General features: G+C 47.8%; 1 protein-coding gene across 3 annotated transcripts in view; it reads left to right on the top strand.

Moving 5' to 3' along the window:
* PLCD3 (phospholipase C delta 3) overlaps nt 1-15,297 on the top strand; it is an 88,535-nt gene extending 73,238 nt beyond the window's left edge. For 2 of the 3 annotated variants that reach the window (XM_083709295.1, XM_083709296.1), the window contains exons 13-16: nt 8,115-8,293; nt 10,045-10,180; nt 11,412-11,561; nt 12,716-15,297. In XM_083709295.1, coding sequence (XP_083565421.1) covers nt 8,115-8,293; nt 10,045-10,180; nt 11,412-11,561; nt 12,716-12,804 — 554 coding nt within the window. In that variant the 3' untranslated portion in view covers nt 12,805-15,297. The remainder of the gene's footprint in view (nt 1-8,114; nt 8,294-10,044; nt 10,181-11,411; nt 11,562-12,715) is intronic. The other variant, XR_014557438.1, reaches the window with a different exon arrangement.
* The last annotated feature ends 261 nt before the right edge of the window (nt 15,298-15,558 follow it).

Genomic DNA, 15,558 nt, shown 5'->3' with positions numbered 1-15,558 from the left:
GCCCTGAAGAGGCTGCGCAGCTATTCCAGAAGCCAGAACAGCGAGCAGCGATCCCTCTCGCTGTTCTGGCTTCTTGGATTCAGAATACTTTTTTTCTTGTTTTCCTCCTCTCTTCGCCATCTCAATAGGCAACGGGAGATGGACAGAGGAAAGGAAGCTTAGGCTGTGCCTGAGTGACGGTGTGCTGGCCCTGAGGAGTAGGGAGACCAGTGAATGTCTTCCTTTATTATTATTTATTGAATTTATATACCTGGGGGCCTCAGGGCGGTTAACAGAATAAAATCAAGATATAAAACCAAAAAATAAAATAAAAACAAAAACAGCAATCCAATAGCCCCCCCCCCCAAAAGAACATTTTAGGCTGTGTCCATTTTACCACACGACTGATAGCAAGTTTGTTCTGTTCCATTTTCGCGTCAGCGTGCGGCCATGGTTTTTCTTAAAATAAAATAAAAACCCCACACAGGATTCTAGATATCGGAGCAGCTAGAACAAACAGTCGCTGCTGTGCACCTAGAAAATGACCCTGAGGTTGAACGTGTGGCAATGTGCCGCCCCTCCCAGGAAGATTGTACCGGAAAAAAGATGGCTGCCCCCTGTCCAATTTCCTGGGCAGGGATAGCATATCAACATGTACAGTCACTCTCAGGAGCATTTTTGGATACATTTGCTATCACTCTGTGTGTGTGTGTGTGTGTGTGTGTGTGTGTGCTTGTGTGTGTACACACACACATATACACACCCTCTCTCATGTTCTAGTATATGTGGGCTATCTCTCAGAGTTTGGTCAGGCTGTGGAATCCAGACCACGTTCCAATCCGCGCATTGATTTGGGAGTTGCGGTTTAGACTAGTTCATTGCAGGAATGCAGGCTTCTCCCTGCCGCTCCCTCCAAACCAAACCAAAGTCCTAAAGCATCCTTACTGAGGAGCAGGGCAGAGCCAGCCAACTCTCGGCAACCCTCTTAATTCCCTGTGTTTCCCGATTTCCTGCTGAGCTGGTAGATGCAATACACACACCCTCGGCCACCTGCAGTGGTGACGCTGCAACGCCACGGAGAGCGGGCCAGCAACTGTGTCCTCTGCAATTGGTTGGAGGAGCACAGAGTGAGACAATCGGAATCCCTAGCGAGAGATCACTGGCGCCCTTACAGATCCCTTCCTGTAAGCACCCTTTGCCTTCCACAGCCTATGCAGGCGTTTTTAATCCAATACAATGGTACCTTGGGTTAAGAACTTAATTCATTCTGGAGGTCTGTTCTTAACCTGAAACTGTTCTTAACCTGAGGCACCACTTTAGCAAATGGGGCCTCCCGCAGTGGCGGTGCAATTTCTGTTCTCATCCTGAAGCAAAGTTCTTAATCCGAGGTACTATTTCTGGGTTAGTGGAGTCTGTAACCTGAAGCGTCTGTAACCTGAAGCATCTGTAACCTGAGGTCCCACTGTAGTAGTAGTAGGAGTAATAATAATAATAATAATAATAATAATAATACTATTATTAGTAGTAGTAGTACCTTGCTCATCTGGCTGGGTTTCCCCAGCCACTCTGGGTGGCTTCCAACAAAGATTAAAAATACATTAAAATGTCACACATTAAAAACTTCCCTGAACAGGGCTGCCTTCAGATGTCTTCTAAATGTCAGGTAGTTGTTTATCGCTTTGACATCTGCTGGAAGGGCGTTCCACAGGGCGGGCGCCACTACTGAAAAGGCCCTTTGCCTGGTTCCCTGTAGCTTTGCTTCTCACACTGAGGGAACCACCAGAAGACCCTCGGTGCTGGACCTCAGTGTCCGGGCTGAACGACGGGGGTGGAGACGCTCCTTCAGGTATACTGGGCCGAGGCCGTTTAGGGCTTTCAAGGTCAGCACCAACACTGGGGTGAAGCTGCATTGGCTGTCCGATCTCCCAGGCAAAGGTCCCTTTAAGGGCTCTTGCTTGAGGCTGCTGGGTGAGCTGGAGATTCCAGAGACCGAACCTGAGACCTTGTGCGGCCGTAGCAGGTGCTTGGCCACCGAGCCGTGCGCACCCACCATCCCTCTTTCCCTAAGCGAATGCCAGAGACCAAAACATTGAGGCGCTTCATATTACTGTGCTTGGGGACTCAGAGAAGCCCAGGCAATGCGGAGAAGGCTCCTCATAGTGGAGGAAGATGGCTGCCAAATGCTTGAAGCAGGGTTTTGAGCTCTAAGGCCAACTCTGAGGCACGTTTCTGCTCTAGAACCAACCCCTAGCATTTGTTTTTATCCTCTCTTCCGTTTTATTTCTTAACTCCTTTTCGTGCTTCATTTTGTTGTTTTAATGTATTATTAAATTAAATTATTATTATTAATTTAATATTATTAAATTTTAATATATTATTTAAATTCTGGCAGTTCCCTGATTGCGAGAAGTGCGGTTACAGGGAACCAGACAGAGGGCCTTCTCGGTAGTGGCACCCTCCCTGTGGAACGCCCTCCCTTCAGATGTCAAGGAAATAAGCAGCTATCTTCTTTTTAAAAGACATCTGAAGGCAGCCCTGTTTAGGGAAATTTTTTAATATTTAATGTTGTATTGTTTTTAACACTTGATTGGAAGCCGCCCAGAGTGGCTGGGGAAACTCAGCCAGGCGGGCGGGGTATAAATAATAAATCATGATTATTATAATTATTGTTTTATCTCATTGTTTTATTGTTCTAACTCCCCTGAACTGTGAGGTTGCATGAAGCTGGGCTGGGCTGGGCTGAGTACTTGGCTAGGCAGTGCCAAACACAAGGTCGAGTTTACAAGATACTAGTTATAAATTAAGGAAGAGAAACATCTTGATTATCAGAACTGTTGACGAGCGAGCCCAGGTGGCAGCCGCAGAGAGTCTCCAAAACGCTCCCTTCTGCTGGATGGCACTGATGCCGGACTTGTAAATTGAAGGCCGCCACATGTGGAGATAATTGATTTCTGCAAAGTGCAAGATCTTTCATTTCCTGTCCTGATCTGACTTCCGTTGGCACAGTGTGTCCCCCTTCCTCCCAGTACAGTGGTACCTTGGGTTACATCCACTTCAGGTTACATACGCTTCAGGTTACAGACTCCGCTAACCCGGAAAAAGTGCTTCAGGTTAAGAACTTTGCTTCAAGATGAGAACAAAAATCGTGGTCCGGCGGCGCAACAGCAGCAGCGGGAGGCCCCATTAGCTAAAGTGGTGCTTCAGGTTAAGAACAGTTTCAGGTTAAGAACGGACCTCTGGAACGAATTAAGTACTTAACCTGAGGTACCACTGTACTGGCCATTAACCACAACAAAGAAAGTAATTTTTGTGTGCATGTTTTAAAAGGGAACAGTTTACAACGTGTCTGTTGCACGGTGCTGAATAGGTGCTAAACTATGAGCTGGAAGCACATCGTTGCTTCCTCCTCTCCTCCCAGTCCTGGGTACAGAAACTCTCTCTGTGGCGATTCCTTTGCTGCAGCAGAGAAGGAACCCCTTTGCTAAGGCTGGATAACTGCTGGATTAGCTCAGTCGGTGAAGCTGGACAAGCTAGGATAGCTCAGTCATTAGAGAAGACTCTTAATTTTAGGCTTGTGGGTTCGAGACCCAGGTTGGGCAAAATATTCCTACATTGTAGAGGGTTGGACTAGATGACCCAGGGGAGCCTTTCAACTCTACATTTATATGGTTCTAAGTTCTTATAACTGTGGCTTTGCTTCATTAAGCTACTAGACAGGGAAATTCAGAACCTACAAGGATAGGGCTTAAACAAAGATTTGCTCTGAGGAATTTCAAGTCCTGCTGAGATTAGCTGGTTTTATTTGTAAATGAGTCATGATAGGATTGCAGAACTAGATCCTATACATAAGCACCTGGGAGTAAACCCCATTGAACTCATTGGGATTTACTTCTGAGCAGCCGCCGCCGCCCCTGGTCTCTGAGCTGCCTCCCTGCCTCAAAGAGAGCGGCCTGGAAAGAGGATGTCCCCAGCCTTAGTGGCCCAACGGAGACTGGCCAAAGGTGAACATGAGGCCAGTACCTTACCTTGGGTGGCAGCAGTGGGCACTGCCAGGCCTGCATGGCGGAAAGGCTCTCCTACAGCACCGGGCACTCAGCTCCCAGCCTCCCACTTGTCTGTCCATTTCCCAACAGCAAGGGCTGGCTGGCTGGACTTCCTCACCCACTTGCCTGCTTGCTCTGAGGCCACTTCAGCTTCTGGCAACTGGCACCCCTGACCAGCCCCAGAGGCACCATTTGCCTGTGGAGCTTGTAGCCAGGTTTGCTGCAACAAACAACTGTGCAAACCTTTGGGAGGCAGAGATGCTAGAGGGCATCAGAGGAAGGGGGGAAGGAAAGAGGGATAATAGTAATTGTCAGGGGTTCAGAAGGAGAGACACAGGAGGGGGAGCAAATGGAGAGTGAGGAGGAGGAGTCCGAGGGGGGCGCAGGCAGTGACAGTGGCCAGAGTTATTCCACAAGCCTCTCTAGCACATCGGAGGACTCACAGAAGGGAGCGCCGGTGGCCAGAGCGAGGGGGGGTTCCAGGGGGGAAGCCCCAGGAGGAAGGGGCCAGCGGGGAGTCCCTGAGCAGCAGTTGGAGATCAGGACCAGCGTCTCCACCAGAGCGCAGTGGGGAGGGGGAGTCCCAGGAGTCGGGACCAGTGTCCTCACCACCAGAGGGAGGAGAGGAGTCAGGTTTGGCAACGCCCACATCAGGAAGCGGGGAAATGGTCAGAAGGAAAGTCACCGGCTGGGCGCGCGCGCCAAGTTCAAATGTACAGGAGCGCGGCACAGCGGGGAGCCCGGGAAGGGAGCCAGGTCCTAAAGCCCGCCGGAGGGAGGGACAAGACTCAGGGGGCTCAGCGTCAGAGGAGTCCAGGAAGGAGGAAACCCCAGAGGGCAGAAGGACCCAGCGAAGGAAAGAACAGCGTAAGAGGTGGAGCCGGGCTAGAATCTTAAACTGGTGTGGGTGGAGCAGTGAGTCAGAGGGGACTTAGCCGGTCTAGCGTCAAGACGTGGGTCTGCGCGCCCAGAGCTTTGAAATGGAAACTAAACTTCAATAAAGACTTTTGTACATTATATCCACCGGGCGTTGGTCCTCTGTGAGCTGGGATCTAGAGGCAGACCTGACAGTAATAATAATAATAATAAAAAATTTATACCCCGCCCATCTGGCTAGGCTTCCCCAGCCACTCTGGATGGATGTAATAAATCAAACATTAAAATACATCAAACATTAAAATACTGTAATACATCAAACATTAAAAGCTTCCCTAAACAGGGCTGCCTTCAGATGTCTTCTAAAAGTCTGGTAGTTGTTTTTCTCTTTGACATCTGGTGGGAGGGCGTTCCACAGGGCGGGTGCCACTACCGAGAAGGCCCTCTGCCTGGTTCCCTGTACCTTGGCTTCTCGTAGCAAGGGAACCGCCAGAAGGCCCTCAGTGCTGGACCTCAGTGTCCGGGCTAGATGATGGGGGTGGAGACGGTCCTTCAGGTATACTGGGCCGAGGCTGTTTAGGGCTTTAAAGGTCAGCACCAACACTTTGAATTGTGCTCGGAAACGTACTGGGAGCCAATGTATGGGATAGAGGCCAGCATTGCCCACAGCACCCCTGACCATCATTTAAGGCACCCCAGGGTGCCACGGCACACTGGCTGAAAACCACTGCCCTAGGGAGATGGATGTTCCCTTGGGAGAATGACGCCTTCCCTGTCAGATTATCCTTCTTGTCTTTTTCCTGGGAAGAGGAGGAGAAAAGCCAGTTTTCGTCATAGAAATCCAATCTGCATATATGAGATCAGTCTCTTGGCAAAAATAAATTTGATCAGCTTGACAGCGTTCTTACCAGGCAGCGGCAGACAAAAGGAATGATTTGGCTGCATTCCCTGAAGAAGATTGTTTTGAGAATGTTTCCTGAGAAGTTAGGACTAATTGGGACATGCTTGAAAAAGCCTTCAATAGTCAGAATGGGTCTCCATTGAGTTGTTTCATGATTCATTGTTTCTTGCCCTGTTTTGAATGTCTTTGTCCACTGAAGCATGTTGAGAGTACATTCATGTGCGTGTGAGCTCGTTGGTGGTTATGCGTGGCCTTTGTCACTGCCAATAAGCCGGGCAGCAGCTAGGACAGGACGAAGCTGGTGAACAAGGATGGAGTGCAGGGGAGTAAAGATATGAATCCCTGTGACCCACGGGTGTGGGGTAAATAACAAAAGAATCAACTGAGTGCCTGGATTCAAAATGCAGGGCTTTGTACACTCTCCAGCAGGAGAGAGCCCCCAATAGCATAGTTTAAACACACAAAAGTCAAGCAGTGGTACATCATTAGGAATATAGGTTATAAGACCCTTTTATCCCAGCGGTCCTCTCTTTCTACTCTTGCAATGAACAGGCCACATACTGTTAAAGTAAGTTTAAAATGCTTTACTTACACAGTGTTCCAAAGGTCAGATTCATGCATTTATCCAAGCAGCAGCAAGGAGAACACAGGCAGAATAATCTTGGGTAGAAAATACAGAAAGGTAGCTTCAGGCACATGCTCTAAGCTTGGAGCTTGCTTAGGCACATCCGCCTTGGTTGTTAACATGGCGAGAAGAAAGAAGGAACAGGAAGAGAACACTTCCTCCCTCATTGGAGAAAAGGGGGTGTGACCTAGCTGAGTCTAGGAATCCAACTTGGTTGTCTTAACCCCTTCATGCACTAACTAGCACTCATGCATAGTTGTGTTTGACATCATTTTTCCACACAAACTCCCAGCGGGAAAGAGCAAGGCAAGGGGGACTTCTATCATTGCAAGAGAGAGAGGAGGGCCTTACGACTCAGAGGGGAGGAAGCATTGCCTCCCTTTAGGGAGGACTGCCAAACACAGGTGGACAGGCAGTTGAGGTGTATGGCCAATGAGCAAGGGGCTAGTCAGTGGTTGGGTGGAAGGTAAGGAGCCCACCAGTAGGTGGAGCCAGAGCCAATGGCAGGCAGAACCAGCTAACTCCTCCCTGCTGAGTTCTACAAGGACAACCCTGAGACTGTTTGGTTTTTGTTGGGTTGGGGTTAGTTGCCGTATTTTTCTGTGTATAAGATGACGCTTTTTGCTAAAAATAGGCAAAAATGGCGATCGGCAGTGGTGGGTGGGTGGATGAGCGTTTGGCAGAAGTGACCTCCCCCACCCCCCAAAAAAAGCTAAACAACTTACTTTCTTAATTTTGGGTTTTAAAAAATTGGGGTCGTCAGCAACCAACAAAGCCCAGCCCCCTTCCTCCTCTAGGCAGGGCGGGGAGAAGCCAGGAGGAGGGAGGGAGGCGGCGGCGCCGCCATGGGAGGGAGAGGGAAAGAACACACGTGCTGGCGATCCATGCAGCGATTCCTGGACCATCTGCGGGCCAGATTCAGAAGGCAATTGGGCCTGATCTGGCCCACGGACCTTAGTTTGCCAACCTATGTTCTAAACTAAGCCCTGTCCTTGGAACAAAAGATGCGGTTCTGCATATGTTTTATTTTCTTGGTAGCATTTGGCTCAAGGTGTCTTTCGCTCCCATCCCCTCCCACCATCCCTCCCTCCTCCCTTGTGTTGCTCAGTCCTCTTCTGAATTTGTGAATGGCATAGGTCAGAGGTAGGCAATGCAATGCCCGTCGGAGGTTGTTGGGACTACAGCTCCCACCCGTTGCAGCCAGTATGGCCAGTGGTCAGAGATAATGAGAGCTGTCATCCAGTGATGTCTGGAAGGTGTAGATGCAGGTGTATGCAAAACTGCGCCATCACAGAACCCTTCTTTTCTGCCCCACTTCCACTCCCGTGTAATCTCCTCTCCTTCCCCTGCCCCCTTTCTATAATAATGATAATAATTTATTTATACCCTCCCATCTGGCTGAGTTTCCCCAGCCACTCTGGGCGGCTTCCAATTAAGTGTTAAAAACAATACAGCATTAAATATTAAAAACTTCCCTAAACAGGGCTGCCTTCAGATGTCTTCTAAAAGTCTGGTAGTTGTTTATTTCCTTGATACCTGATGGGAGGGTGTTCCACAGCGCCGGCGCCACTACCGAGAAGGCCCTCTGCCTGGTTCCCTGTAACCTCACTTCTCGCAACGAGGGAACCGCCAGAAGGCCCTCGGTGCTGGATATCAGTGTGGTCCTTAACTCAGTGTGGATCTCTTCTAGTGGCGCTTAACTTCCAGACGCCCGGTGCAGAGATGGATCTGAACGACGGGCGCTTTTTGGTCAACGGCCGTTGCGGCTACGTGCTAAAGCCCGCTTTCCTGCGCAACCACCAGAGCACATTTGATCCTGAAGCTCCCAAGGGCAGGGCAGGCCAGCGCCCGGTTGCCCTCACTATCAAGGTATAGTAGCATGCAGAATGTTTTTGTGCAGATGGCTGGCTTCCTGTTTTTCTGCACGTATTTGGGTGTGCATGAACTGCAATGCGCTGCTGGGTGTCCTCGTTTGGGCTGCGTTTTCAGCTGTGTGTATACTGCAGTTCTTCAGAACCCAGAAATACTGGGTGCAATTTTTGGGTGTGAAACGTAGTTTCTGGGTTCTTCTCTTCAGTGATGGCTCTTAAAAATATGTTTTGGAGGGTGAGTAATTCAAACCTGTTACTGTTTTTGGGAATGGACAACATTTGGCTTGGTGAGTTGATGATTGATGTAGAAGCACATAAACTCTTCTCGGAAAATCAAAGAACTTTCATTTTACCTTCTGAAAATGTCAGGTAATGCCGAACAATAAGCAATAATAAGAATAAATATAACTGCAAGTACCTGACAATTATTTTTAATGATTTCTGTGCAATTTTATGCACGTTTTACTTACCAAACAAAACAAATTTATATTAATTCGACCAAAATATCTTTTGAATTCCCAAGTCATGTTACAACTTTTTTAGTGCCCCTCATTTTTGGAATTTGGAAAGTTGAAAAATTCAACATGCCCTAGTGCGACATTCTAGTGGGTGCATAATTCTGTTTCCTGACACTCTTTGTTTTGTTTTGTTTTGAAAGAGTAACTCTCCTCATGGCTGCAAAATGCTTGAAAGGTGTGTAAATAAGGTTTTCAGCTTCAGTGCCCTTTTCCCCTGCCATGACTAACAAAGTCAGAATGAATAAAGCAGGATGGCACAAATTGCTGAATAAATTCTACAATATAAGCGATATTTACTGGCATTGTTTTATGCTGGTTGCAGAATTCATCTTTTTTCTTGCTGTGGAAGCTGGGAGTGCCTGAGGGCACAATTTTCATTTTTATTTTCCCAAGCACAGATGACTCATTGCTCTGACTTTAGTTCAGCTGGCAAAGATTCGTTTTAAATTTGGGATTGCATTTTTCAAATGCCCAGTACTAAATCACATATTCTTTGGTTTGCTGACGGTTCTTAAGAGTTGGTGCAGGAAGGGAAGGGGAGCAGTTTTCTCCCCCTATGAAGGATGTTCTAAACCAGGGGTCAGCAAACTTTTTCAGCAGGGGGCCAGTCCATTGTCCCTCAGACCTTGTGGGGGGCCAGACTATATTTGGGGGCGGTGGAGAAAAGAAGAAGAACGAATTCCTATACCCCACAAATAACCCAGAGATGCATTTTAAAGAAAAGGACACATTCTACTCCTGTAAAAACACGCCGATTCCTGGACCCTCCACGGGCCGGATTTAGAAGGCGATTGGGCCGGATCCGGCCCCCGGGCCTTAGTTTGCGTGAAGGTAAAGGGGCCCTGACCATTAGGTCCAGTCATGACTGACTCTGGGGTTGCAGCGCTTATCTCGCTTTATAGGCTGAGGGAGCCGGCATACAGCTTCCGGGTCATGTGGCCAGCATGACTAAGCCGCTTCTGGCGAACCAGAGCAGCGCACGGAAATGCTGTTTACCTTCCCGCCAGAGCGGTACCTATTTATCTACTTGCACTGGCGTGCTTTTGAACTGCTAGGTTGGCAGGAACAGGGACCGAGCAACGGGAGCTCACCCCGTCGCGGGGATTCGAACCGCCAACCTTCTGACCAGCAAGCCCTAGGCTCTGTGGTTTAACCCACAGAGCCACCCACGTCCTAAACTCCTAAACTTGCCTACCCATGTTCTAAACTCTTTCTTTGCCCCGCTCTTCAGGTAATCACAGCCCAGCAGCTGCCCAAACTGAACAAAGAGAAGAGCTCCTCCATCGTGGACCCCTTTGTGCGGGTCGAGATCTACGGAGTCCCTGGAGACTGCGCCAAGAAGCATACCGAATACAAATTAAACAACGGTGAGGGGGAATGGAGGCCAAATGGCATAGACACGTGGCCTGCATAAAGTCCTAGCCTGGCATCTCCGAGCAAAACGAGGCATCCTTTGCCAGCTGGACTATCTCAGCTGGTAGAGCATGAGATCCTTTTAATTTGAGGGTCGTGGGTTTGAGCCCCACGTTGGGCGTTGCAAGGGTTTGTACTAGTTGACCCTTGTGGTCCCTTCCAGCTCTACCATTCCAGAGGAGAGAGAGAGAGAGAGAGATTGAGATTTGCTTTCAATACTGGGCAGTGTTTCCCAAACATTGGGCCTCCAGCTCTTTTCAGACTACAATTCCCTTCGTGGCTTAGGGCCCTCGTATTTACAGGACCGCCTCTTCTGGTATGCCCCACAGAGGACCTTAAGGTCCGTGAATAATCATAGTTTAGCGGTCCCGGGCCCTAAGGAAGTCAGACTATCCTCCACCAGGGTCAGGGCCTTCTTGGTGGTGACACCCGCCCTGTGGAATGCCCTCCCATCGGATGTCAAAAGAGAAAAACAACTCCCAGACTTTTGGAAGACATCTGAAGGCAGCCCTGTTTAGGGAAGGTTTTAATGTTTAATAGACTATTGTATTTTAATATTATGTTGGAAGCCGCCCACAGTGGCTGAAGAAACCCAGCCAGATGGGCGGGGTATAAATAATATATTATTATTATTATTATTATTATTATTATTATTATTATTATTATTATTATTATTAAGCTCATTCCCCATTTTACACAGCAAGAAGCTAATTTGCAGATTCATTTGAATCTCTTTAGGCAAGCAATCCGATCTGGCAAGCCCAGATTGGAGTATATTCCTGGGAAGGACCCCTTTGATTTCCTCCTAAAAGAATAAAGACACAAGAGTCTTCCTTATAAGTAATGAAAAGTTTACTCACATTCAGTTCACAGTATGATCCCTGATGGTAGGCTTTAGCTTGTAGTGGCAGATACAGTGTGTCAGAGACATAGCTGTCAAGTTTTTCCTTTTTTTAAGGGAAATTCCCTTATCCCGAATAGGATTCCTCACAAGAAAAGGGAAAAGTTAACAGCTATGGTCAGAGAAGAGATGTGTGCAGGAAAAACGGCCAAGTCTTTTGCGTGCAAGTCAGCTTCCTGAGAATCTCTGGGTTTATAAAGGTTTCGGGGCACAATATTCCTCTGGAATTGTGCCGCAGGGAAAAAAGTCTGTCTCCTAATCGTCTGATTTCCCGCTCTTTGTAGGATTCAATCCGTGTTGGGACGAGACACTGACTTTCCAGGTTCGGGTGCCAGAGCTGGCGCTGGTGCGATTCGTAGTGGAGGATTACGACACAACTTCCTCCAACGACTTCATGGGGCAATTCACTCTGCCGTTGCCCAGCCTGAAGGAAGGTGAGTGGCAGCCTCAGGAGAGCTCAGGTGCAGAAATGATTCTGGAATCATGTATATGCTAAATAGGGACGTGGGTGGCAGCTGTTGGTTAAACCACAGAGCCTAGGACTTGCCGATCATAAGGTCGGTGGTTCGAATCCCCGCGACGGGGTGAGCTCCCGTTGCTCGGTCCCTGCTCCTGCCAACCTAGCAGTTCGAAAGCACGTCAAAGTGCAAGTAGATAAATAGGTACCTCTCCGGTGGGAAGGTAAATGGCGTTTCTGTGCGCTGCTCTGGTTCGCCAGAAGCTGCTTAGTCATGCTGCCACATGACCCGGAAGCTGTACGTCGGCTCCCTCGGCCAATAAAGCTGGATGAGCGCTGCAACCCCAGAGTCGGCCACGATTGGACCTAATGGTCAGGGGTCCCTTTACCTTTTTATATGCTAAATATTTTGAATAATTGTAATACATACAGTTGGCAGGTAGCAATGTGGAAGCATATATTGTGTTTTTCTCCTTTTTCCCCTCTTAACTTTATTCTGCTTGTTCTCTTTTCTATTTCATTTGTTTCCTCTTTGCATTTGCATTTTTTTGTATTGGAAAAATTTATACGAAGGCTTGACAGGGTGGGAAGAGAGAAGAGGTCCTCTACTTGGGACTGAGGAGAACACAAACAGGAAGGGGGCAGTCGGGAGGGGGGTCCTTGCCTTGAAAGGCAGAATAGAAAGGGTCTCCCAGGGTGAGAGATTAGGAGAAGTATCTTCTCAGGTGCAAGACGGGAGGGTCTCCCTCTCCGAATGTGGATACAGTGGAACCTTGGTTCCCGAACAGCTTAGATGCCAAACAAATCGACTCCTGAATGGCGCAAACCCGGAAGTAACTGTTCTGGTTTTCGAACGTTTTTGGGAAGCCGAACGTCTAGTGCGGCTTCTGATTGGCTGCACGAAGTTCCTGCAGCCAATCGGAAGCCCCGTCAGATATTTGGGTTCCAAAGAATGTTTGCAAACTGGAACACTCAATTCCGGGTTTGCAGCATTCGGGAGCCAAAACGTCCGTGTACCAAGGCATTCGGGATCCAAGGTACGACTGTCTATCATTTCCCAAAAGCCTTTAGCTTTTTCCCAGGTCCACCACATATCTCCGTCTTCCTTTCTGACTGGATTTCCCTCCTCAGGCTACCGGCATATCCACCTGCTCTCCAAAGATGGGACTTCTTTGTCTCCAGCCACGCTGTTTGTGCATGTCAGATGCAGGAAGATGTGAAAGGCGTTGGATTGTCAAGAATCCAAGTCAAATCTGGCCTGCGGCGGCGGAGTGGCTCTGCTGATTCCGATAACCGGCCGCCGTTCACCCAGATGTGTGCATCTGGACCACACTGAAGAAGCAGCATGCCCCAGCCCCCCTGGTCTGGGCTGAATCGGGTGTGCAAGCAACCCTCGCTCAGAGAGCCCGACTCGCATTAGGGTTAGAAGACTGAAAAAACCTTTGTGCTATTGAAGATAAACAGCCCAAGCGGTGTAGTAACTCCTAGAATCTCTCTCTTCCGGACAGGGTTTTTAGATTGAGGAGAGGGCCATGGCCCATCCCCTTCCCCATTATGGTTTGGGAAGGGAACACAAGATGGGAATATCTTCCTTAGGTTTCTGACAGTCACACGGCTCTCGTGAGAATTAGCGAGTGAAAGGATTCGTAGACCTATTTTGCATAGCTCTTGTTAGAACGGGGATTTTGAGAACGGAGGTCAGGAGGAACAGAGGGTTGTGAGCAATCCGCCGGTGGACGGATCCTGTTTGAGGCTTCTGGTACAGCCCTCTAGGCTGCAGAGGAATGTGAGCCATAGATTGAACCGAGCCTAGACTAGCCTGCCCGTGGCAATATGGGTTTGGAGAGGACTGCCCCATCAAACTGCATTTGGTAGGAAGTTGGGTTGAGGCTGTAGGAAACTCTTATCTTTGCTTCTTTAGGAAAATAGGCAGCCAGTCCTCTTCAGCGGGCAGGCAGCTTGCGAAGCCAGCGAAGCCAGTCCAGACTTTTGATACCCTGGCAACAAATTTCGGCTGGAAACGCTTAAGCCATCAGATCGTCAGTCTAAATCACAAGCCACTGACTTCCGATTGTTCCAAAAGAGCAGGTCAGAACTCGTATTATACTAGGCTCTCAAAGTAGTACTGTATATATTGGTTCAAGCGTTAGCAAATTAATATTAGCGTGCCCAAAGAGTTCACGTACATGTCACACTATATTTTAAGAAGCACTTTTTCCTACTGGTTCTTTTGAAGATGGGATTACAATAAGCTCCTGTCCTTCAGGATAAAAAAGCCTTGCTACCTCCACAATAGCTTTTCCCCTTGGTTAATTTGAAAAGGGCATATTAATACACCTAATCTTTTGGTGCTTTGGGTTGTTGCTTCACATAGTTTAAAAGCAGGCATTATTAGCAAGTTAACTAGCCATTTTGCCAGACAATAGGTCATATTGGAGCTCCACTCAACCTTGCCCCTTCTAGTCACTTGCTATCAGAGCTTTTTGGCTCAGTGCACAGGTTCTGCCCATTATTGACCACGGATTAACAGCCACAGATTTCCTAAAACGAGAAATCCCTACTTGGTAGAGGGAAAAACCAGACAAATCGCATGCAGCCCATCACATTCGATGGGGATGAGGGAGTTGTTCTTAATTTCCTTTGCAGACACAAGGGGGGTCACGGCTGTGTGCAACTTCCTACACGTAGGTGGGTGCAGTTAAGGCTTACATTCAAAACAACTAGCTTGAAAAGCCTTGCTTTTGGGTAACGGTAAGGCAAGAGCGCTTGAAGGACAGTGACCGAGGGACTGGCAATACACGTTGTTAAGGGGAAGCGTGGCAAGTGACTTAGACCACTTCAGAGAAAAATAGAGCTGCATTGCTGTCTAACACCACAGCCCCCGTTCTGTTATACCTGCTAATGCAAAAATGCGATACGCTGGCCTTGCCCTTTAAGCCCCCAGTAGCAGCTAACGATGCAGAGGAAGGGAAAGTTGTAAAGCAATGGACATTATTAGACACTTTGGATTATGGGACGTTCTCAGAAGGAAGAGGAAACGACTCTTGACATGGGGCCATTTTTTCCAGTGGCAGCCCCACAAATCTCTTACTAAGGGGGACGGGAAAAGGGCAGTTTTCAAAAGGGAAACAAACCTTGCTATTAAATACATCTCCCAAGTAAAGTAGGCAGATGATGGGAGATCTACCCGACACCTAGAGAGCACCATTTTGGCTACCCCTAAAATAGGGGTTTGGGGGATTGGGTTGCAAGCAAAGTAGATTTAAGTAAGGCAGAGCTATTAAAAAACAAACAAATATCTTCCTAGAGATTGTTTTAAAGAAGCAGTCAAGTGAGTTTTCGTAGAGTTGGGTTTAGATATTTTGATCTATGGGATCTGGTCTGAGCCCATCTCTAGAACATGGTAGACTGTATGACAATGCCCTGCATTAGACAAATTCTTCCAAGCTTCCCCCCTCCCCCCCCCCCCGATCATAATTTCACTATGAACTAAACAGAGTTTACAAATCCAGACTTTGCAAACTCTGCAAGAAGCAGCACTGGTGTGATTTCACCTCTTACCAATCTCTCTTCTTTGATATTATAAAGGAAGAATCACCCAAGAACCAGTGTCACTTTCTAGAATTTGATCTTGAAAGCTTCTATGTATCAAAAGAGACTGTTGTTTATAATGTATTGAATAGCTATAATAAAAATATTTTATTTTAACAAAATCCCAGTGTCACAGAAATTTCAAATGGAACAAATACGGCTTGTTTAAATGACAAAATAGAACTACAATCTTTGCCCTTAACAGAGACGTAACTGTGATGGGACTCAGGGCAGGGAATAATATCCGTATGGGAATCTGCATTTCAGAATGTGGAGTCTGGTTTTCAAAATCCACATTTCAACATTTAGTATTTAAGTTCTGAGCGAGCAGTTGGTTTCTTGGGTAGATGTTGGATTCCGAAGCAGGCATGTGCTGTTTTCAA

This window comes from Podarcis gaigeae (genome assembly GCF_964106915.1).
Source record: "Podarcis gaigeae genome assembly, chromosome: 13".
NCBI lineage: Eukaryota > Metazoa > Chordata > Lepidosauria > Squamata > Lacertidae > Podarcis > Podarcis gaigeae.
This window is presented reverse-complemented; position numbering and strand designations above follow the sequence as displayed.